The 24,128-nt window shown below is 38.3% G+C and overlaps 2 protein-coding genes across 3 annotated transcripts; one reads left to right on the forward strand and one right to left on the reverse strand.

Annotated features, from left to right (window-relative positions):
* The first annotated feature begins 6,942 nt into the window (after positions 1–6,942).
* Positions 6,943–12,075, forward strand: LOC133877836 (phosphoinositide phospholipase C 2-like). Of its 2 annotated transcripts, none has more exons than XM_062316262.1 (9): positions 6,943–7,304; positions 7,875–8,071; positions 8,954–9,089; positions 9,171–9,398; positions 9,530–9,726; positions 9,904–10,021; positions 10,369–10,548; positions 10,773–10,859; positions 11,739–12,075. In XM_062316262.1, exons 1-9 carry the CDS (start codon positions 6,996–6,998, stop codon positions 12,036–12,038), a joined length of 1,752 nt encoding a protein of 583 aa, XP_062172246.1. In that variant the 5' UTR covers positions 6,943–6,995; the 3' UTR covers positions 12,039–12,075. The 2 variants fall into 2 exon arrangements, with proteins under 2 accessions (XP_062172246.1, XP_062172248.1); XM_062316264.1 differs by having other exon boundaries at positions 9,533–9,726.
* Positions 12,076–20,178: 8,103 nt separating this feature from the next.
* Positions 20,179–22,898, reverse strand: LOC133878702 (putative serine/threonine-protein kinase-like protein CCR3). The gene has a single exon (XM_062317293.1). The coding sequence runs from the start codon at positions 22,802–22,804 to the stop codon at positions 20,438–20,440; it is 2,367 nt and encodes a 788-aa protein (XP_062173277.1). The 5' UTR covers positions 22,805–22,898; the 3' UTR covers positions 20,179–20,437.
* Positions 22,899–24,128: the final 1,230 nt, after the last annotated feature.

Genomic DNA, 24,128 nt, shown 5'->3' on the forward strand with positions numbered 1-24,128 from the left:
TGAGCTGGAGCTATGCGCACACACTCATCTGCAGCATGATTTGCTGCAGAATTCTCTCGGCAGCTTCCTTTGATTGAGGAGGTGGATAACAGATCCTTAACATCCCCGCTCAAGTTGATGGGGATAGAATCAACCATCAACTTGCCACGAAGAAGAAGAAACCGGGCCTTGGACAGGCCTTTGGTGAAAATATCCGAAGGCTGAGACTGGGTAGAGATGTAGTGAGCTAAGAGATCTTTGTTGAAGATTTTCTCGCGAATAAAATGATAGTCCACCTCGATGTGTTTCGTGCGTGCGTGAAACACTGGATTCGAGGAGAGGGAGAGAGCTCCAAGGTTATCAACCCAAAGACATGGAGTTTGAAGGAGAGGAACTCGAAGCTCTTGGAAGAGCATACGAAGCCAATACATTTCAGCAACAGTGAGAGCCATGGATCGATACTCGGCTTCGGTGCTTGATCTTGCAATAACAGCTTGTTTCTTGGCAGCCCAAGATATGAGGCAGGGCCCGAGATAAATACCATAACCAGTAGTTGATTTGCGATCGTCAGGGCTTTCGGCCCAATCGGAATCACAGTAACCATTGAGTTGCAAGGAGCCGCGAGTGTAATGGAGACCAAACTCCACGGTACCTTTCAAGTAGCGTAGAACACGCTTGGCAGCAACCATATGGACAGTGGTGGGAGAGTGCAGAAACTGACAGAGTTGGTTTACGCTGTAGGCGATGTCAGGGCGGGTGAGGGTGCAATATTGCAAAGCTCCCACAATGTGTCGATATTCAGAGGGGTCAGTGAGTGGATCCCCATCAAACCTGGAGAGTTTTCGGTCAGTGGAGCACGGTGTGGAGGCAGGCTTAGCTCCTTCCATGTGTGTCCGGTGCAGAAGATCAGATACATATTTGCTTTGATTGAGGTGGAGAGCATTGGGCAGCCGGGTGACTTGAATGCCCAAAAAATAGGAAAGAGGCCCCAAGTCTTTGACAGCAAAGTCCTGTTGAAGGTGAGCAATGAGACCTGAAACAGCAGAGGAAGAGTTGCTGGAGACAAGGATGTCATCCACATAGATGAGAACAAATACATGTATAGAATGCATATGAAACATGAACAGAGAAGTGTCTACAGCTGAGCTGCTGAAACCGAGTTCCAAAAGGGCTTGAGAAAGGCGCATGAACCAGGCCCTAGGCGCCTGTTTCAGGCCATAAATGGACTTCCGGAGCCTACATACATGATCAGGAAATTGGGGATCCTCGAACCCTTTAGGTTGTTCCATGAGGACCTCCTCTTCAAGGTGGCCATGGAGAAATGCGTTGGAGATGTCAAGCTGATGAATAACCCAATTAAAATGCATAGCAAGGGCTAACACCAGACGGATTGTGGCTGGCTTAATGACCAGGCTGAAGGTCTCATGAAGTCCACACCCTTTTCCTGATCAAACCCTTTGGCAACAAGGCGGGCCTTATACCTGTCAATGGTGCCATCAGCTCTTTGCTTAAGCTTGAAAACCCACTTATTTCGAACAACTTTCTGGTGGGAGGGCCTTGGACATAAAGTCCATGTGTTTTTGGTCATGAGGGCATGGTATTCGGCTTGCATAGCAACAAGCCAACAGGGGTTCTTCACTGCTTGTTGGAAGGTCTTAGGTTCGGCAGGAAGAGTGGTGGAGGTCAGTGCAAGTAGGGGATATTTGGTAGAGGAGTAAAGCTTGTAGTCTGAAAAGGTTTTAGGACGGAGAGAATTGGTATGGGATCTTGTAAGCATGGTATGAGTAGGTGGAGCATTGGCAGGAGCCAGGGGTAAGGCAGGTAGCGTGGCAATGGAGGGGGAGTCAGGAATGGGAGAGGGAGCCGAGATAGGAGAGATTGGTGGGTCTAAGGTAGGTCCTAAGTCAGGAGGAGAGGTCAGGGAAGTTGGAGTGTCAGGGTCAGGGGAAAGGGCAGGACCTAACACAGGGCATGAACTAGAGGCAGGGGGGGATGAGAGAGGCTGAGGCTCAATAGGACTAGAAGGAGGGGAAGATGGGGAGAGTGGAGGCTCAATAGAAGGAGGGATATCCGTAGGAGGGAAGCACACAAGTGAGGAAGAGGAGATACCTGGTGGGAGTGTGAAGGCAGCATTTGAAGGAGGAACCACTGCAGGGCCTTGGGAAGCAAGTTGCTCGCGGGCTGGAAACTGCAACTCATCGAAGATAACATGACGTGAGGTATAAACCCGGTTAGTTTGCATGTCAAGGCACCGAAAGCCTTTTTGGGTGCTGCTGTAGCCAAGGAAGATGCATCTTGTGCTCCTAAAGGCAAGTTTATGAGGAGCGTATGGTCTGAGAAGGGGGTAGCAGGCACAACCAAATATCTTGAGAAGGGAGTAATCAGGGTGTTTGTGAAGGAGTTTAAAGTAAGGGGAATGGTGATCTAAAACAGGGGTGGGAAGGCGGTTGATCAAGTATACGGCTGTGAGGAAGGCATCAACCCAATAAGTGGAGGAAAGGTGAGATTGAGCCAAGAGTGTCAAACCAGTTTCGGTGATATGTCTGTGTTTGCGATCAGAAACACCATTCTGTTCCGAGGTGTAAGGGCAGATGAATCGGTGAAGGATGCCATGATTGTCAGTGAAGGACTTGAAGGCCATAGACGCATACTCTCCTCCATTGTCAGTTTGGAGCTGTTTAATGGAGCAGGAGAAGATGTTTTCAACCAGAGTTTTAAATTTCACAAAACAGGGAAGAACATCAAATTTTTGTCTCAATGGGTAGAGCCATGTAAACCGGGAGTAGTCATCTATAAACAAGACATAGAATTTGCAACCACTTTGAGACAAGATGGGGGAGGTCCACACATCCGATTGTATTAACTCAAGAGGCTATGTGGAGAGGCGATGAGAGTTAGGAAAAGGTAATTTTTTGCTTTTAGAAATTTGACAGGAATCACAAGTTTTATTAATCTTAGTAGAACCAGTACAGGGCAGCAATGATTGCTGAAACAATTTATTTAAGGCAGAAATTGAAGGATGTCCAAGTCTAGAGTGCCAAATATCAGCCGAGGCAGTGACTCCTAGGAAGGCAGTGAAGCGAGAAATGAAGGCTGCAGAGGAGAGAAATGGAGCTCTGGATTGGACTTTATTCGATTGGAGTTGCTGGAGGTAGATAGGCTAGAGACCTGCTTCACTCGGCCCTTGCAAGAGAATCTCCTTGGTCTGCATATCCTTAATGGTAAAGTGAGTAGATGTTAGGATAAAATAACAGTTGTTATCTTTGCAAAATTGCTGGATAGAAAGTAAGTTAGCCGAAGCATTAGGACAATGTAAAATTTTGTGAAGATAAAATTGAGAAGTAGGGGTAGTGATGAGTGAAGAACCAGTGTTGGCAATCTGCAAGCCTCCTCCATTCCCTACTGTGACACGATCCTGACCCTGGTAAGGCTGCTGTTGTAGTGAGAGTTTCTCCAATTCAGAGGTTACATGATGATTAGCACCGCTGTCCAAGTACCACGGTTGTTCAACTTCAGGAGGGGCAGGTGTGTAGGCAGCCATGGCGGCCAATTGAGCAGGGGGATGACGACCTTGGAAGGCAAAATCCATTCTATGGTAGCAGTCCAGGGCTTGGTGACTGATCTTCCCACAAATCTGACATGGAGGCCTATTGTGAGAAGAAGAAGATTTCTCATACTGAAAGTGAGCAGGATGCTTAGAAGAGATTGATGATTGCTGCTGTGAAGGTTGAGACCCTGCAGAGAAGGGCTGATGGTGGGACTGTCGAGGTAGGTGCTGGCCATATTGACTGCATAGCTCCAGCTCATGCAGTCAATTTCCCCAACTCATGTAGTTGTTTGGACCCTCAAGCTTGGTTGTCACCAAGGAAGTGATGTTGGGGACAACAAATGAAGAGGCAGAAACTGCAGATGAGGAAGCCATTGACGCAATGGATGGGAAGCTTAGTGATAGGATCGGAGGGGGGGTTAGCCAATAGAGGCTCTGATACCAAGTTTGAAAATATGTATGATTGCTATATTAATCGATGATATACAATGAGATGAACATCTCAATATATACAGGGAGAATACATGATGAAAAGGAAAGACAGTGTATATAATCAAGCTATTCTATATTGGAGATGATTTGCATGAGTGTATTAGGAGAGTTTCCTTAGTGGGTGATCTTCGTTGTCTGCACTTTCCTTCTTAAGTTGGATATGCTGCGTGGACTGCCTTGTATAGCTGAGGCATTTCCTTTCATGTCTGCATGCTGCGTGATTGGTTGCATGAGTTGGGGAAATTGACTGCATGAGCTGGAGCTATGCGCACACACTCATCTACAGCATGATTTGCTGCAGAATTCTCTCAGCAGCTTCCTTTGATTGATGAGGTGGATAACAGATCCTTAACATTAATTTCATGTTGAATTTATGTCTGATTTGCATATCGTGTCAAAAAATTATCTAAGTCTACAACTAGAGTCAAGGTTACATAGATGAGGGGAGAAATAACAAAGAAAGCTGAGGGGCATATATGACTTGGAATTATGGTGGGAGTTTTATTCTTCTCTTTTTGAGACTTGCTTTTCGCAACCTGGGTGGCAAGCATCTTAGGCATAGAATAGGATGATCAATAAACATTCCCATTTGAATTCTCAAATGGAATGTCTTGATGAAGGTGGGTTTACTGCACCTGCCCCACCTTTCCCCAACATGTTCTCTGCTTCCTTTACAGCTCAACCCTGAGACAAGCAATCTCTTGCTTTGTACCAGAGAAAGACAGAGAGAAGATATATTATTAGTAATGACTTTAATATAGATCTCTCATCAATATTGTTAACTGTATATCTACTTATTATATCTGTTAACTTTTTTTTTTCTAAGCTTATATCTGTTAATTAACTTTAATTTATTTAAAATAAATTATATGGATGAAAAAGTTGAATAATATAGAAGAAAAAGAAGAGAGAAACTGTCAAGAAAGAAAAGCACCTAGAAAGTGGGCCTCATCTCGTAATGGTTTTCTATTTTCAAAACCAAAAATACATTTTCTCTCTCAAAATCATTAATAAATAATTTAAAATATAGAATACCTTAAATACCGTCTTGGAAGAATCTTTTTAGAGAACATATGCTTAGTTTTTCAAATAAAGGAACTCAACTTAAAAGAAAAATAGAGAGAGCCGCCTCCAATGGAGGAGAGTAGTAACCACCCGGCCACTCCAATTAACCAGTTAAAGGTGGCAGTGTAGTTACCACAACAAGCTAAGAGTGGCCATGTGACATCCCACATCGTCTGGGAATGAGAATGTGCTTATATGTATGAATGCACCATTTATAACACAACGCGTTTTAAAGCCGTGATGACGATAAACTTATCAGAATTCCGCAGTTAAGCGTGCTTCTGCGAGAGTAATCCCAGGATGGGTGACATCCTGGGAAGTCTAGTTTGGGGAGCCAAAAAGCGGACAATATTGTGTCATTAGGTGTGGGTCGTTACAAATGGTATCAGAGCCATTGCCCAGCCTGAGATGGTAGGAGCGTGCACAAGCCAATGAAGGACGCTAGTGGGGACGTTGGGTCCAAAGAGGGGGTGATTGTGATGTCCCACATCGCCTGGGAATGAGGATGTGCTTATATGTATAAATGCACCGTTTACGACACAACGTGTTTTAAAGTCGTGATGGCGATGACCATGTGACGTCCCACATCATCTGGGAATGAGAATGTACTTATATGTATGAATGCACCATTTATGATACAATGCGTTTTAAAGCCGTGATGACGATAAACTTCTCAGAACTCCGCAGTTAAGCGTGCTTCTGCGAGAGCAATCCCAGGATGGGTGACATTCTGGGAAGTCTAGTTTGGGGAGCCAAAAAGCGGACAATATTGTGTCATTGGGTGTGGGTCGTTACAAATGGTATCAGAGCCATTGCCCAGCCTGAGATGGTGGGAGCGTGCACAAGCCAATGAGGGACGCCAGTGGGGACGTTGGGTCCAAAGAGGGGGTGATTGTGACGTCCCACATCGCCTGGGAATGAGGATGTGCTTATATGTATAAATGCACCATTTACGACACAACGTGTTTTAAAGCTGTAATGGCGATGAAACTATCAGAACTCCGCAGTTAAGCGTGTTTCTGTGAGAGGAATCCCAGGTTGGGTGACCTCCTGAGAAGTCTGGTTTGGAGAGCCAAAAAGCGGACAATATTGTGTCATTGGGGGTGGATCGTTACAGGCCACATAGCCACCCCTCACCTCAACTGAGGGTGGCCACACAACCACCATCTTTTGTAAAAAATTAAGTTTACAAATGCTTGTGTTTTTTCAAAATAAACATGTTTAGTATTTTTATTTTTTCTTTTTAAAACACTACGGTAAAATAATCCATTTTATATTACGTCAAAACACTTTTTAAAACAAAAACCAAAAAACACTTTTCAAAATCATTATAAAATATAACCGCCTTAAGGTTTCTTCGATCTCCTGCAAACATTCACGTACTTTTATTAGCATAAAAAACAAATAACAATTTATAATTGTCATCACATTAAAAGTTTACAATAGTATGTAGATAAAACAACATAATCTTAGAGATCGTCATAAGATTATACACTCATTTATCATGCATACTTTATATTGACAATCGTAACGTGTTTTAAGTGGCTAACATAAAAAATTACTCCAAATGCATTGATCTCGTCAATCGATGTTAGTGACTATAATAAATAAGTATGAAAGGTAAAGTTGCAGCAAGATTATTAAAACAGAATATCATCTAGATTGGTAAAAAAGTAGGGATCATGTGGACCGGACACCTTTCTTGTACATCATGCCTCAGAACAGATTCTCACTTTGGTCGGACGCATTCTATGTAAATAGATAGAATATACGAGGAAAGCAACAAGCAATATCAACGGCAAGCTTCAATCACTCTCTCTCTATATCTCTCCCCCCATCCCAATTTAAACATAATATAAAGCACTGAAAACAACTGAACATCATAGCTTCAATCCTCCTGTGCGTATAAACAATGTCTAAGCAGCAGCATTACAAGGTCTGCTTCTGTTTCAGGAGAATATTTAAGCTCAGGGTGGTTGAACCCCCGGAAGATATCAAGAACGTTTTTGAACGATACTCGGAGAATGGCACCATGAGCATTGATCAACTGCATGAGTTCCTGATTCAGGTTCAAGGAGATCGTAACGCTAGCAAGGACCATGCTCAGGCCATCTTCAACAGCCTCAAGCATCTCAACATCTTCCAGCGGAAGGGCCTCCATCTTGAAGCTTTCTTCCGATATCTCCTAGGCGATCTTAATCTCCCTCTCCATCCTCATGGGGTAATTAATCTTATCTACTTATATATATATATATATATATATATATATATATATATATATATATATATATCAATCTTCCTTTGTATAAGTGAAAAATTAATGACGAGTTATTTCAAAAAAGTTCAATTTTGTTTTTTTATTAAGTGAAATCCAATTGGGCCGTTTGTTTTGATGCAAAATGTTTTTTGAAAAACGTTTTTCTCATTTTCTTGTGATTGGTACGATCGAAGATCATGGTTTAATCGAAAACATTTTCGGTTGACTAGGAAAACTTCATTCAATTTTTGTAAAATGATTTTTCTTTTTTAAAGCCACACGTCAACCATTTTTTGAATTGAGCTTCCCCTTCTTGTACGCACTAAATCTCTCTCGCAGTTCATTTTCCGCCTCCAAGGTTACTGGAAGTCGCTGTCCGCTAAAGGTCACTGTATATATATAGTCACCAATTTTTGGAAAAAAAAAAAAAAAAAACATTTTACAGAACTTAAATAAGAAGTGAATTAGAGACTGTTTTTTGAACACAAACATGATAAACAGATATATCTAAGAAGCTGTTTTGTACATATCCAGGTGCACCAAGACATGAATGCTCCACTTGCTCATTACTTCCTATTCACAGGCCATAACTCCTACTTAACTGGCAATCAACTCAGCAGCGACAGCAGTGTGGAACCCATTGTAGACGCACTACAAAGAGGTGTAAGAGTTATCGAATTGGATTTGTGGCCAAACCCCACGAAAAGCGATGTGGAAGTTCGTCATGGAGGGTATATTAGTATATATATATATATATGAAGTTTAATTATTTTCATTTGTGCCCTAACTTTAACTTGGGGAAGGGGTAGCTTAATATTAATTAAGACATTAAGCAATCCCTCGTGTGCATATTCTAAGCTTGTGTTGGGGGTTATCACACCATAAAAGTATGCGTCCTCAACCATGCAATTATCTCTCATAAGTGATAGCTTCCCATGGAAAGTGTCCCTTGGTAATTAAGGGATAAATAAAGACAACCCTTCTAAGGGGTTGCATCGATCTGATCTTGATTGAAGAGTTGCAGCTATTGGAAAAAGGCGTCAATAAATTACAATTTGAATTCAATTTAAACTTCTCAATAGTTCTTCCATGCATGTGATCAATACCCTAACGAGAATTATCATCTGTTTACTTTTCATTTTCCTTAAAAAGTGCTAATTAGTTATTCTGAATATCTGACGCACTGCTAATGGGATGAGAGCACAATGATCTTTAGAAGCTCTTAATTAATGGTTGCCTTACCCAATGCTACTTTATAACGAAACTATGAATATACTACTAAATCCCTCTGATCATGAGAACTGTAAAGGCCAATAAATCGAAAACCTTAAACTTAATTATAGGAAATTACAAATTTAATTATTTAATTAATATTCTCTTTCACATGTGCTTTCAAATTCTTCCTCAATAAGTGAAGTTCAACACATAAAATATTTAATTAATTGAAATGAAAATATATAAATTGTAGAGCCAATGTATGTTCAAATTTAAGATCTTTGCTATAACATTTTAAAACAATATATTACTGAATCACCCAAAAGACTGTACATAATGGGCTTATAAATAGGGGTTAATATATCTTAGGAATTGATGGATTTTCTTTAGAGTTGTAGGACTCTGACTAGTCCAGTGGAACTCATCAAATGTTTGAAAGCTATTAAGGACAATGCGTTTTCTGCTTCTGACTACCCTGTTGTGATTACTTTTGAAGACCACCTAAATGCAGATCTTCAAGCTAAAGTGGCCAAGGTGAGCATCGTCTACAACATTTTCTCCATTCCTAATGTCGAAAGAAACTGCCTCCATGACTTCTCATGAATTTTCTCATAGATGGTCACTAAAACATTTGGAGCCATGCTATATAGCCCTGAATCAGAATGCATAAAGGAATTCCCTTCACCAGAATCATTGAAGAAAAGGGTTTTGATTTCAACTAAACCACCAGAATGCCTTGAAGTTCAGAATACCATGGAAAAAGATCAACAAAGGCATAAAGATTCAGCAGAGGATGAAACTCGGAACACAAATTTCAAAAAGGAACTTGGAGCCACTGATAAGGTGCAAATGAAATTGATTACATTTTGCTGCTATGCTAAGCGCAGGAAGAGTTGATTATTTAATTACCTTTTATTAAATTACCATTGATTTTAAATGGATGAATTTAATCATTTAATTTACCCAATTGACAGCAGGTTGAGCCGAATGACGAGTATGAAGACGAGGAAAATGCTACTCCTCAATATAGGAGCTTAATTGCCATTCATGCAGGAAAGCCTAAAGGTGCATTAAATATCTGGGAAACTGATCCTAATAAAGTTAGACGTCTTAGCTTGAGTGAGCAAGAGCTTGAAAATGCTGCAAGTACGTATGGAACTGATATTGTCAGGTAACTAATTGTTCGATCTTGTTCTCTCTCTCTTTCTCTCTCAAATGGTAGCTTGGTGCATAAGATGAATCATATGATCCATATGTATAGAATGTTAATACTAATTAATACCATGTTAATGATATGATCCATTACCATAACATGATAACATGATATATCTGATGCTTTCTGCTCTAGGTTTACCCAAAAAAACTTGCTGAGGATCTACCCTAAAGGTATGCGCTTGGACTCATCTAATTACGATCCTATGCTGGGATGGAGGCATGGAGCTCAAATGGTTGCATTTAATATGCAGGTAAGACCGGTTAGGATGTGTGCTATCTTGGTACAGTTAAGAAGAGAGAGATTATAAGTGGCCACGCCACCATCCCAGCCTACTCTGGGGCTATATATGGAGCTGCGTGGCCACCCCCGGCCCATGGGGAAGGCTGGGAGCCACCCCAAATCGAGGTGGCACCGGCCACCTATAATTAACTGAGTAAAGAATCTAAAGATCATTAATTTGTGATCATATGGTAAAATTTTCTATTAACTTGTAAATCTTGAAAAGCCAAGGATAAATTCAATTTTTAGGAACGTACGATTGCTCAAGCTTGATGATTTCTATGCTAATAATTTTCCCCACTTTACCGTGACATGTAGGGAGAGGGGAAGTACCTTTGGATTATGCAAGGCATGTTCAGAGCCAATGGCGGTTGCGGTTATGTGAAAAAACCTGACTTTTTGTTGCAGGTAGATTCAAATAATGAGGTCTTTGATCCTCGGGTCTTTGATCATCATGTCAGTCTAGAGCCGCCACCGGCGGTTAAGACAATATTGAAGGTGTGAGGCTTCATTTAGGTTGTTTTTGTTACAATATTAATTTGAATGATTAAATTCACTATTTTTTTTTATTAATTTAATTAAACTTTTGAAATAATTTGTGATTTAACATACTATCAAAATATTTATCTCTATTTCAATTAAATATTAGAAGTGTTTCGTTCTTTCATTTGCTTTAGTAGCTTTTTTGCTCATCTGGGTTATCTTTATGGTAAAAAAAACAGGTAAAAGTCTACATGGGAGAAGGGTGGCGTTCAGATTTCAGCCGCACACACTTCGATCTATATTCACCACCCGACTTTTTTGTCAGAGTAAGTTGATCAAATTAAAATTCTTTTTGTCTAATATAAACCAATTTGCTCTACATGAGAATGCTCCTTCCACATCATTTGGTGCCAATATGATTAACAAGTTCTTGTGATAAGCCAAAATAATAATTTAGTCCATGTGATCAAATTCCTTCAAAATACTTTGACAAATTTTATTAATGTGTCACGTCATCACCAATAGAATTATAACACGTGTCACTCTTTTAAAAAAAAATATAAATAAATTAAAAATATAATTATATATAACTTAATACTTAAAAATTAATTTTTTTTAAAAAAGAAAGAAATAAAAATGAAAGGGGGTGGCTTCAAGTTTGATGTATTTATATTTTAATATATTAATATATTTTTTTATTAAAAGCGGCAAGTGTCGTCATTCTATTGATGCTGACATAGCACACTAACGGAACCTGTCAAGTGTTTTGACGAAATTGGACTGCAGAGACTAAATTATTATTTTAGCCTACCCTGAGGATCTCTGAATTATTTTTTATAGCATATGGAGCGTTTTATAATTTAGGCCAACCACATTGACTGATTTTATATTTATCCCTAAAAAGTATCTTACATTAACTAGTATGCATGCATCCCTATCTGACTGTCTTGATCAAGATGCTCTAAGAAGTTATTGTGTGTTAGGCTCAGGTCGTATTAAGGCATGGGTATAAGACTATATAAGTCAACCTTGATCCAATTCATTTAATTAAACGATTCATATCCCTTAATCTTAACTCACAAATTTTGTGTTGGTTCGTGTCAAATATGCAAATCTTATCAAAAATTGCCGGTCCTACTTGAAACTTGAACATGATATACATTAATACATGTATGTGGTAACTAAGTAAACAATTCATACTTCAGATTGGAATTGCTGGAGTCCCAATTGATCAACATCATATGAAGCACACACAAGTAATTGAGGATGACTGGCAACCAGCATGGAATAAGGAGTTTGAATTCCCACTGAGGGCTCCCGAGTTAGCTGTTCTTCGAATTGAAGTTGCCGAGTATGACGCATCAGGGAAGAATGACTTCGGAGGTCAGACATGTCTACCTGTATCAGAGTTGAGAAGTGGCATCCGAGCAGTTCCCTTACATGATAAAAAGGGAAACAAATTCAAAAATGTAAGGCTTCTTATGCGAATTGAATTAATTGTTTAAATAACTTCGACGTTGTATTGAAATTCATTATTATGTATATGGTTACTTGTGTCATAGCAAAAATCATAAGCAAAAAAGCTTCAAGAATGCAAGTGCTTGGAAGGATAAATCTCATGACAGTAGAAATTCAGGAGGAAAACAATTAAAGAGAATGAATATTAAAGAATGAATCAAATTTGTCCTCCAACTCCCTAATATATAGACCATCGTTAATTAGGGTTGGAACCATAAATTTTTATCCAAAGGGAATAAAGCATAAATGAGATATATGATAAGATAAGGGAGCCAAAATATGAATAAAAAATATATTAAGATTGAAAATTAAACTAATAATTAAAAAGAAAAATTAGTATTCAATCAGTATTAACAAAAAAAATAAGCAAAAGAAAATAAACAAAATAATTGTTTCTTATGCTCCGTTTGTTTCGACGTAAAATGATTTCCGTCGTAAAATGATTTCGACGAAATTATTTTCAGAAAAAAATAATTTTCTTAAAAATATTTTTCGGTGTTTGGTTCGCACGAAAAAATTACGAAATGCAAAAATCAGAGTTTGGCAAATGTCGCCGGAATCCGGCAACGTCCGGTCCCCGTCGCCGGATTCCGGCGAAAAAGTTTGATAGGATCCGGCCAAAATGGCCGGATTCCGGCCAGAATCTTCCGGATCCGGCCGGATCAATGGCCGGATCCTGGCCGTTTAGGCCAGATCCGGCTGGATCAATAGCCGGATCCCAGCCGTTTTGGCCAGATCCGGCCAGCTTGGCCAGAAACCGGTAAATTCCGGCCGGAATTTGGTCATCCCGTGGCCGGATTCCGGCTCCGGTACAATTCCGGTGACCTGATTCCGGCACCGGCAGGATTCCGGTTACCGGATGTTCTCGGACTCCGGCGCCAACTGAATTCCGACGACCGGATATTGTCGGACTCCGACGCCGACCGAATTCCGACGACCGATAATTGTTAAATTATGACGATCGGATATCAAACATGCGTGTAAGGACGAAGAGTTTCATTTCGGAAAACGATTTACGGTTTTAAAAATTGTAAATCGTTTTCCGAAAATTAAAGAAGCTTTTACGGTCAAACCGAAAATGATTTTCGTTGACCATTATTTTCGCCCCTACCAAACACCGGAAAATGCCGAAATCGTTTTTCAGAAATCATTTTACGTCGAAACAAACGGAGCATTAATATATTTAAATTTTCAAATCAAATACCTATTAAAACGGAACACGGCGTTTTGTCGTAGCCATACCGCTTCACCTTCTATGTTTATGTCTTTGCTGCATTAAAATCTCTTTTACATTGCTGGTGGAGGTTATTGCTCATGCCTAGTTTTTTTTAATGATAGATTTGGGCGGTTATGGTTAGGGTATAAAATGATTTGTGTTATAATAGGGCCAAAGGTAGGGCTGTAAATGAACAAAGCCACTCGCGAAGAGGCTCGTGCTCGGTTCATTTATTAAATAGAGTTTGAAAAAAAAATTAGGCTCATTTATTAAACGTATAAGTTCGGCTTGACTCGTATAGGCTCGTATAATTTCATTTTAATTATTTTATAAAATTATTTTTAACTTTGTAATGAGAACTTGTTAAGTATTTAAAAAGATAAAAATGAATTTTCTTCTTAACGTAATACGTATAACTTAAATTATTGTAATTGTGAGTCTGAATAGAAATATATGTATTTGTGTGTATATGGGTGGGTTTATGTGTATGTGTTTGTATGTATGTAATAAATGTATATACATACTATAAGATAAACATATAAACTCAAAATTAGATTATTTAAGATTTGAGTTGATTTTTCTAATTAATCAAATAATAAATCTTAACCATAATTAAATAACTAATAATTAGTATGAATTTACAAAAAAAAAAATAACGACATTTACTTTTTATATGAAATGAATAAGTTAATTAAGTAGCTCATGAACAAGTTCGAGTTTATTCGAAAAATAAATGAACAGAGCTTGAACAGATCGATTATCTAGCTAGATGATAAAATGGAGCTCAGTTCGTGTTCAAAAAAATTAAATGAATCAAACTTTAATATTTAATACTCAGTTCGGCTCAATTACAATCCAACAAAGGACGAAGCTTTTTTTTTTGTGGGACATAGGCCAAACTTAATTATTTTTTGACTCAAATATATAAACTGAACTTTTTTTTTTTTGAACAAAAATATATAAACTGAACTATTTATATATTATAGTAAATAAAATTTTCAAAAGAGGGAGAGGGACATGGCCAATATCGGCCATCCTTTCCCACTATCTCTGATCAACCATCATGCAATTTTTCAATGTCGTTGCATTGTTTCTCCTCTAACTTTCATAAATAAAGATGATCAAAGTATGAGGATGACCACCTTTCTTATGGTATGATCGTTCGTTAAAACACGTCATCATTTTTTGCTATGAGCATCTATTATTAGGAATAAAATTCTCTCTATTTTAAATAAAATTGAGAAGAGTCTGTTAGTTATAAAACAATGGATAAAATTATTCCAAAAATTAAAATAATAATTTTATCTCTTATTTTATAATTAACCCGACTCTTTTCCATTTCAAATGGCGTGTGCATTGGGGGCAGCAGCACTGACTTCATTGTGGTTGTTAGGATTCCATGATAATGGTAATGGGTTTAATGTTTCTAATCGTTAAAAAATAAAATAAAAATAAATTATAAAGGGAAGAGATAGAAAAGTGACACAAAAGATTTGAGATGATTGGTCTTCGAAGCTCACGTGCATCTTGATTCTCTAATAATACCAAATTACCAATAGGGCTACATATATTTTTATATTGACTCCAATTATTATTTATTACAAGGTAAATATAGAAAGAGAACACAAATATAGAAAAATAAAACCACTCTTTCACAGGGTATTATATAAAATAGATCCGACTGCAGTTCGATCTGTTAAATAAAAGTACAGCATATTTGCTGTTAAAAAGGGTGCAGATTGAATGAAAGAAAATTTAAAACGGATGACGTTGTTTTTGAAGGAGCAACCAGATTCTTTTAAACGGCATTAATGTCTGCGGAAGCAATCGGCGCTCGGAGCGCCGTCTCTTTTGGCTGTTTTATGGGGTTTCAATCGGTTGATCTAGAAGGTGACGCCCGAGAGATTATTCTAACTCTCTCTAATCCGGAGGAAGTGGATTCCGTCCATGGGCATTTTTTGGCCGAGACAAGGCAGATGTTGGGATCGTTGGTGTCTTGGAAGGTCTCCCACGTGAGACGAGAAGGAAACAAAGCAGCTCATAGTCTAGCAAAATTAGCTCTGTCAAAGCAGTGTAATCAAGTGTGGATTAACTCCTGTCCTAGTGAGTTGGTGTATGTAGTAAATGCTGATATTTAATGGAAACTATGATTTCCTTTCAAAATGTCTGCGTAGAAAAAAAAAAAAATTGACTACAACGTCTGTATATGGACTTTCTAGTTTCTACCACTCAGAAAATTGTTCAACACAACGTAAAAAATAAACACAACGCAAACAATAGACCCGTTGAAGCAAACTATTGTCACAAGTTCTCCATCATCATCCTCTCCATTTAATCCAAATTCCTTCGCCAAAGGCTTCATTCGAGACAGCTTAAGAGTATTAGTAGCAGATGCCCTATAAGAGTATCTCCAGCAAATGCTCTACTTTAGCCAAAAAGTCAAATTTGACTATTTTTGTCTATTTTTCTTCCTCCAGCAGAGTAATCATCTTAACTTTTTTCTTAACTTCATCAACAGTGAATAGCTACTACTGGCTATTCACTTTTCATCAGTTATCTAATTTTTTATTATATTTTCTCTGTCTCTCACCCTCTCCCCTCTCCCACACTTCAGTCTCTCTCTCGCTCACTCACTTCTCATCTCCATCCCTCTCTTTCAATCCCGCATGTCCCCCACTTTCCCGCTTAGGGTTCGAAGAAGAATCAGAGAAGGAGATCTGAGAAAGGTGAGTCGATCGAGGAGAGGCGCCGATTTTTTTCCGGCGAGTAGAGGCCCCGATTATCGGCAACCAGAGGTGCCAATTTCCGTTGAGCAGAGGCACCGATTTTCCTGCAGGTTGCGGGTCGTCGTCCAACGGTTGAAGAGTGATTTCCGGCGACTTCCAGAGGTTGAAAGGTGTTTTCTGTGGATTTCTCCTTAGTTGGCCGATTTGGTGTGTTCTCTGTGGTGGCGTTAGTAATTTCGGTTGTGTGTGTTGGCTGTGTTGTGAACTTCCGGCCGTGTGTGTGTGTGTATGAATCTCTTGTTGGATTTTAAACAAACCGATGAGATTTGTTGGAGAATATTTTGCAGTCCCTGTTTACTCCTGTCTCCTGATTAGTGAATTTGGGTTTGATCAATTTTGGAGATAATTTGTGTTTGTTGTTGTTTTGACCGGAAGTTAATTGAGTGTGGAATTCTACTGAACCCACCGGCGAGGAGGAGTGAACGGAGAGTGTTTTGGCCGGAAGTTGGTTGGGGGTGGAATTCTGGTAAACCCACCGACAAGAAGTGACCGGAGAGAGAGAGAGAGAGAGAGAGAGGGTGAGGGAAGAGGGAGAGAAAGAAAATAAAACAATAAAAAAATATTATTTAAAGAAAATGAAGTGTGGAATAGAGATTATTGTTGGAGTGTTTTTAAGAAAACTAGTGGTTAAAGTAGAGATTGATACTTTTTGAGTAACTACTTTAACTCCAACTGCTAGAGATGGCCTAAGTGGTTCTATTTCCTAAAATAGAGAAAATTTTTAAAAAGTTACCAAAAAACAAGCCACAACAGTTGCCCTACATTGGGTAGCACTGTAGCTACTCAATACATTATTTTAATAAAAAAAATCTCTCTCTCCTCTCTCCTCTCTCCTCTCTCATTCAGTCTTTCATGCGTCCTTTTCGCCCCTCCTCTTTCTTTCCATTCTCCTTCATTTCCCAACCAGAACCAGTAGCTGAACCAACCCCCATTCTCCTTCCTTTCCCACTGTGAACTCTCCTCCTTCTCTGCCTCCGGCGAACTCTCCCTCATTGATCTCTGCACCACTAGTTGAAGCACCTAGACCAGCTGTGAACGGTGTCGTTTCGAACCGATTCGCTGTCGCCGGATCTCTAGTTGTTGCAGTACTCACTGGAGGAGGGCCCGAACTGAATCTCTTGGCGGCTAGAAGAAGAGCATTCGGCAAAGCGTCCTTAGCTTCGAGTTGCAAATAATGGCCTTCATTTTGGATCTGCAATGCCAAGAATAACTTGAAAAAATGAAGAAGCTTTGACTAAATTACAAACAATTCTTTGTGATTATGCGAACAGCACGATTGTATAGTTCAATAGGCAAAAACTATTGTAGCACCTTTCGTTTGAGAATCTGGGCAGAGATAAGCAGTGTTGGTCTGCTGGAACTGCACCAGCCATTGATAATGGTAAAAGATAAAAGTATATATATATATATATATATATATATATATATATATATATATATATATATATATATATATATATATATATATATATATATATATATATATATATATATATATATATATATATATATATTATTTTAATATATAGAAAAAGATAAAGGGAAGCTATTGTGCAATGTTTTTGTATAGGGAAAAAAATGTGATTTGATTCCCTAAATTTTCCTTAAATTAGAGAAAATGGTAAGGAATCTACTGCTACTGCTTTAATAATCCAACTCTTACATCCAACGTGTCTCCCAAGTTAGCCAACCCTCCATCTCATTCCCCACCACTAGGGGAGGAACCAACTTTTACAATTTGGGGGGTTAAATGAAAAAAAAAAAAAAATTGAGGGGGCTAAAATTAAAAAAATAAATAAATAAATAAATAAAATTTTATTTATTTTTATTTTTTAAGAAAACTTAGGACTTTGGGAGTCAAGCCCCTCAAAACCTTAAGTGATTCCGCTGCTGCCGCCGCCGCCGCCGCTTAGTAAGTTGTCATTGAGGAGGATGGCTGGCCGGACATTTTTTTTTTTTTTTTTTTTTTAATTTTGTAAGTATGATGGCCGGCCGGACTTGATATCACAATGCACAATGTGGGGCTCACATATCTGGATAAATTTGGACAAATTTCCTTGAAAATGAATTAGAGAAAATTACTTCGGTACAATCAATTAAACTCTGTTACTTTAGTTTCCGTATTTAGTAGTTCACTGCTTAATCACATGTCCTTGTCCCGACTAAAATAGTAAGTAGACAAATGAAGAGGGGAATTTCAAAATCCCACGTTCAGTAGATAGTTGACGAAACCCACAGCTGGCACTACAGCCTGTAATTGATCTATCATCTACACACGGGCCACGTTTCATTCACTGCCCACTCACGAGCCCCCCATTGCCAATAACAATTATATCTTGGCCGAAAGCTTTGGGTTTGTTTCTTAATCTATTTTGGCCGTTTTAAAAAAAAATTATTATTTTTAGTTTAAAAAAGTATTTATGAAGTAATAATATGAAGGTGGAACAATTTTTGTGTTTTGTGTATTGTTTTTATATTATGAGTTGTTTGACTTGAGGATAGAAAACAAAAGTTAGAAAAAAAGATAACTTTATAATAGGGTATCGGAGTATTCTTCGTTTTGAAAAAATGGTACTGAACTTTTAAATGTCTTAAATTAGGGTATCCAAGTTTTCAAATGTGTCAATAAAGGGTAATCCGTTAAGATTTTCTGTTAAATCTTATCAAAATTTTCAAAATACTCTTGTGTTTTTTTTTTTTTTTAAAAAAAAAAAAGGTCAAAAGTGTGTACTTTTTTTTTTTTTTAAAGTGTTCTGATATGACATAAATATAAAGAATAATACTATATAACATATTTTTATCCCGCTTTTATTCTATTTTGTTGAAACGTCCCCTCTACCTTTTGAGTTAAGTTGTAGCTTTGTTTGATAACATTGTTAATTTCCTTCTTCAATTCCTTTTGTTTTCTTTTCTCAAAACACACTATTAACAAACAACCCATAAGAGCATCTCTAATAACAATATGTTAAAAAAAATGCAAATTTGTATACTGTTTTTTCTATTTACTCTCCAATAGATTTTTTATTATATTATCTACTCGCTTTCAAATATTATTTCTCACTCCTTTTTTTTTATTATATTATATTTTCATGAAAAAGAGACGAACAATAAACAACTTAAAAGTAACATATATATATATATATATATATATATATATATATATATATATATATATATATATATATATAGTTACGCATTTACCTCGTCTCTAGCGACTATGCTAGAAGAGAAAAAATGGTCATATTAACTAAATAGAACGTTTGCCTAATCTGCCGAAAATGCCCTAATAACACAAAATACTCAAAATTAGTTCAACATTTATATTACCTTAGAACATTTTTAAAAAAACTAAAAAATAAAAAATACCCTCTTCTAAAAGAAGCATGCACAACACAAAGGAGCCTGTCGTGAACAAATATGTGTCAGAATCATTAGCTCTACGAGTGTGCACAAACCTAGGCCAGATCTTGATCCACTTCTGAGTTAATAACGTTGTTTCAAGTTTTTCTTTTTTCTTTTTTGGTTGGCCAAGATAGTTTAACCCAAGTTGTTCGATCAATGAATCAGGTTTGGATTTGGATGAACGTGATTTGGATCCCATAATACGGCCACACTGAAGCTGTTTGGAATCTGTAAAAGTGGATCTTTTTATGCCCTATTTCTGGCAGACCAACAAACAATACAGTACCATTTTAGGTGCAAAAAGAAAAATACCTTTCAATTGTATACCAAAACAAGACGAGCAAGACAAGTGCAAATAGAATTCAAACTTCTCCAACATTTTCAGGTGCAAAAGAATAATAATTTCTTTTGGGAAACTCCAGCTTTAATTGTCATTTTGAGGAGACATTTTTGCAGCTACTTCTCTAAATTTTAAAAACTCTTAATTTAATGTATTTATCTTTCAATTTTTTTTTTTAATTTCACCAATTTTTTTTTTGAATTGTTGAGTCGGGTGCAGCTCATTTTGCTCACATTTTAGCATTTCAATTAGCCAAACTAACATTTGACTGGCCGGATGAATATGTTATATGTTACTTATCGGGTCAGCCACTAACTAATTAATAACAACAAAGTGACCTATCAATTTTCAATCAAACCTGGACCTTCATTAATGTAAGGAACTTGTAATCAAAATTGTATTACTCATGGCAGCATTACCCTTCATTTTTTGATACCAAAACAAGATAATAGGGAGGATGAATATGTTAGTGATGGACCACCAAGGTCCAAAACACATTAGAAGCTACTCACTAGAAAATTACAGGGGAAAAAAAAATGTATAGGACATTGAAAATTTGAGTACAACCCAGATGGAAAATTTAGTTAAAAAAATTAATATATGAGAAAAATAATTTCCGTTGGGTTCTTTGGGTGAGAAAATTCATTCTGAACGAGTGGACATTGTAGTAGGAGAGAGTCTGCCGGGGTTCTCCTCACAAAGAGCTACTGCCCTCTCCAAATTGGCAACAATGTCACTCATGCCAGGCCTCTCCTTTCCCTCCAAGCTCACGCAACGCGCAGCAATGTAAGCCAACAGATGAACCGCCCCGGCCTCGTGGAGTTCCGGCAGCCCAACCCTTCGATCCACCACCTTTTGCAGCTCCCCCGCCAATATCAGTGGCGCTGCATACTCCACCACGCCTATAGGACCCGCCGTCCCATCCTCTTCATTCTTGAACACAGCTCTCTTCCCTGTCAAAAGCTCTAACAACACCACGCCTAAGCCATAGACATCACTCTTTGCTGTCAAAACGTTTAGTACATAGTACTCAGGATCTATGTAGCCGACTGTTCCAACGGCCTTGGATGACATGGATTCATGTTCAGAATCTGGTCTCAATATCAGTGACAATCCAAAATCAGACACTCTTGCAGTCCAATTCGCGTCTAAAAGTATGTTTGAGGACTTGATGTCTCTGTGAATGATGGGCGGCACTGCGTAACTGTGCAGATATTCAATTCCTCTCGCAGCGTCTAATGCAATTTTGATCCTCATTTGCCAACTATTCAAAACGCTGCTGCTTCTTTCAACATTGTTCTTGCTATGGAGATGATCATGGAGGGCACCATTGCTCATGTACTCGTAAACCAGAAGCCTCTCGTCGCTCTCTTCACAGAATCCGACTAACCCAACTAAATGCTTGTGGTGAATCCGAGACAACAATACCAATTCAGAATCGAAGGCGATTTCTTTTTCCTGAAATTTCTTTGTTCTGACAGAAGTTTCTCCCCTTTTGATGGCGACTTCGCGGCCATCCATGAGGTTGCCTTTGTAAACACTGCCGAAGCTCCCAGCGCCAATCTTGTTTTCTATTGAGAAGTTGTTGGTGGCAGAGGAAAGCTCTGAGAAAGAAAAGATCCGCGTCCTGTCCGTGTGCTTGGATGTTGTTGACGACCCACTTCTCTGCCTCTTCAATGAGCTTGGAGTTGGGGCATTTGAATCAGCGACAGTATCCACATTGTTGGGTTGAACAGAATTAGAATCGTTCTTGCGCAACAAACCATGTACTCCAGCCCATAAGCAAAAGACAATGCTGCAAATGCCTGCAAAACCGCCGACTGATCCAACAATCATAAACGGCAATGAAAACTTGTTCCTGGCTTTGGTTGCGGGTGGAGAAACCGGCTGTGAAGGCGGTGATGATGCCACCGGCGGCACTGGAACTGCCAACGGCATTTCAATCGTGCAAGACTTGCATATATTCCCAGACCCATCACACAGAGCCTCAGAATTTGGATATACACCGCATGCGTTACATGAAGAATAAACACATGGACCCGGAAGAACAATTCCCAATGGAAGCTCGCCGGTCATGTTGGACCACCCGGGTCCCCAACAAATCGTCGATAAATTACTCGACGTTAATCCGCATACAAAATCTAAACCTGCAACAATAGTCTCAAAGGAAATGTTTTCAATCACACTGTTGTCAAATTCAAATCTATTGCTTCCTCCCCAACATGCCACCAATCCATTTCTTGCCCTCATAGCACAAGTAAAATTTCTTCCCAACGCCAAACCAGAAAACTCAGAAGCAAAACTAAAAGGAACATCCAGTTGACCGGAACCATTGTTCCCTTTACAAACCAACATTCCGGTCGTTGTCAAGCCACAGACATGAGACTCTCCGGCTACTAAGCTTGACATTGACAAATTCCCGAACTGTCTCTGAATCTCGGATACCATATAACCGTTTCCCCAACATAAAACAGAGCTATTGTTCTTCAAAATGCCACATGAAAACCCACTTCCAGATGTCATCGCACGAAACTTTAATGCTTCCCCAGGTGCTGAAAAGTTAGACCCACCTTGATTACTTCCTCTCCAACACCTGGCGATACCAGAGTTGATCTCTTTAGCGCAAACTTGAGTATCGCCGACTGCTAGATCAGTCAGTTTGACCGTGTTGCTGTAATATAAACGTTTTGGTTCAAAGCTCGAGTATGATGCGCTAGTGTCCCAGCAAAGGAGGCTGAAGCCGCCAGACGTGAGGCCGCAGAAGAAGTCGTCACCGCCTGAGATGGCTTCAAATGAGACATTGGGTTGGACTGAGATGACTTGGCCGTTTTGGTAGCATTGGACTCTCTGGGTGGGCTCGGCGGCGATGATACCGCAGACTGTGGTGGAGCCGAAGGTGATGGCGGTGGTGGAGGCCGAGCCGAGGCCATTAACTACAGTTGGAGGCGAGAGACGTACGAGGGTGATGAGGAAGAGAATGATCGTGAAGAAAGAAGGTGGAATTGTCATTTGAAAGATAGTGACAGTTGTGCTTTTTTCTTCTTCATTGAGAGAGAGAGAGAGAGAGAGAGAGAATAAAGAAGTTGAAGAAGAAGAAGAAGAAGAAGAAGAAGAAGAATGGGAGATTATTCATAAAAAAAAAAAAAAAAGATTGGGAGATAACAAAATAGAGAGATTAATTTTAAATTAGTTAACATAAACTTACGTATTTAATGTATGCGTGGGAGAGATGCAATCCAATATTAATTATATTCTTAAATTTATAGTTATTATAATAAAGGTCTGAGTTCAAACCTTGCATTTTTATTTCAATTAAGTATTATACATGTTGTCTCACGCGATAGAGATAGAATATTAATTAAATAATTAAATTTATTATTTATCATTCAAATATTAACAACAAATGCTATGTTCAAATTAAATAACATTATTCAAATGAGTAGTGGTCTTTTTTTAATTCAATGCGTAGTGGTCTTTATGTTGAGGTGTCTTTTCGGTTGTTCTATGATTGTGAGGTTTATTTGGGGACTAATGTTTCTTGCACAACTATTGCATAACTTTTACACAACTCTAATAATTTTGTTTTAAGATTAATCATTGAATATTTAGGGCTTACATGTAAAAAAACAAATTCAATGGTTGATCATAAAAAAATAAAAAAAAAAGGAGGTAAAGTTGTGCAAAAAACATTATTCTTATTTGAGTGTTAAAGGTTTTGTTGCTTGTTGTTTTGTGAACAGCAGTACCTGTTATTCTTCTTGGAGGTTTGTCCCTTGTTAGAATGTGAATGCAGTAAACACTGGAGAGTTGTAAACTTTGAGTTTGGGTTATAAAGCTTTAATTCATCCAACAAAAAAAAAAAAGTTAAATTTAATTCTTAGGTTTTAATGCAATTTCAATTTACTCCTTATGTTTCCAATTTTGACAATTAGATTTTTAAGTTTCTCTCTAGTTTAAATATGTTTCTCTATTAACCTCATGTCCAATTAATTAATAATATGCCACGTCAAATCAATTAATTAATGACACACAACTCTCATTTGACAAGTCATGTAATGAGGGGGTAACCCCTCTCACCAATTAATAGTGGTCAGCCAGCCCTCTCTAAAAACAAATTGTTTTTAATTGTTCTAATTTTTTTTATTTAGGGATATTAATAATATAAACTAATTGTACCACGTGACACATACAGTTGGCACATAACATTCCAAACGAGAACCACATAGCAGTAATTAATTGGTATGGTGAGACATACCATTAATTAATTGGACGATAGATTGATGGAGAAACCCATTTGAAACTAGAGAAATTCTATAGCATCTACTATAATTCT

Source organism: Alnus glutinosa, chromosome 9 (genome assembly GCF_958979055.1).
Source record: "Alnus glutinosa chromosome 9, dhAlnGlut1.1, whole genome shotgun sequence".
Taxonomy (NCBI): Eukaryota; Viridiplantae; Streptophyta; class Magnoliopsida; order Fagales; family Betulaceae; genus Alnus; species Alnus glutinosa.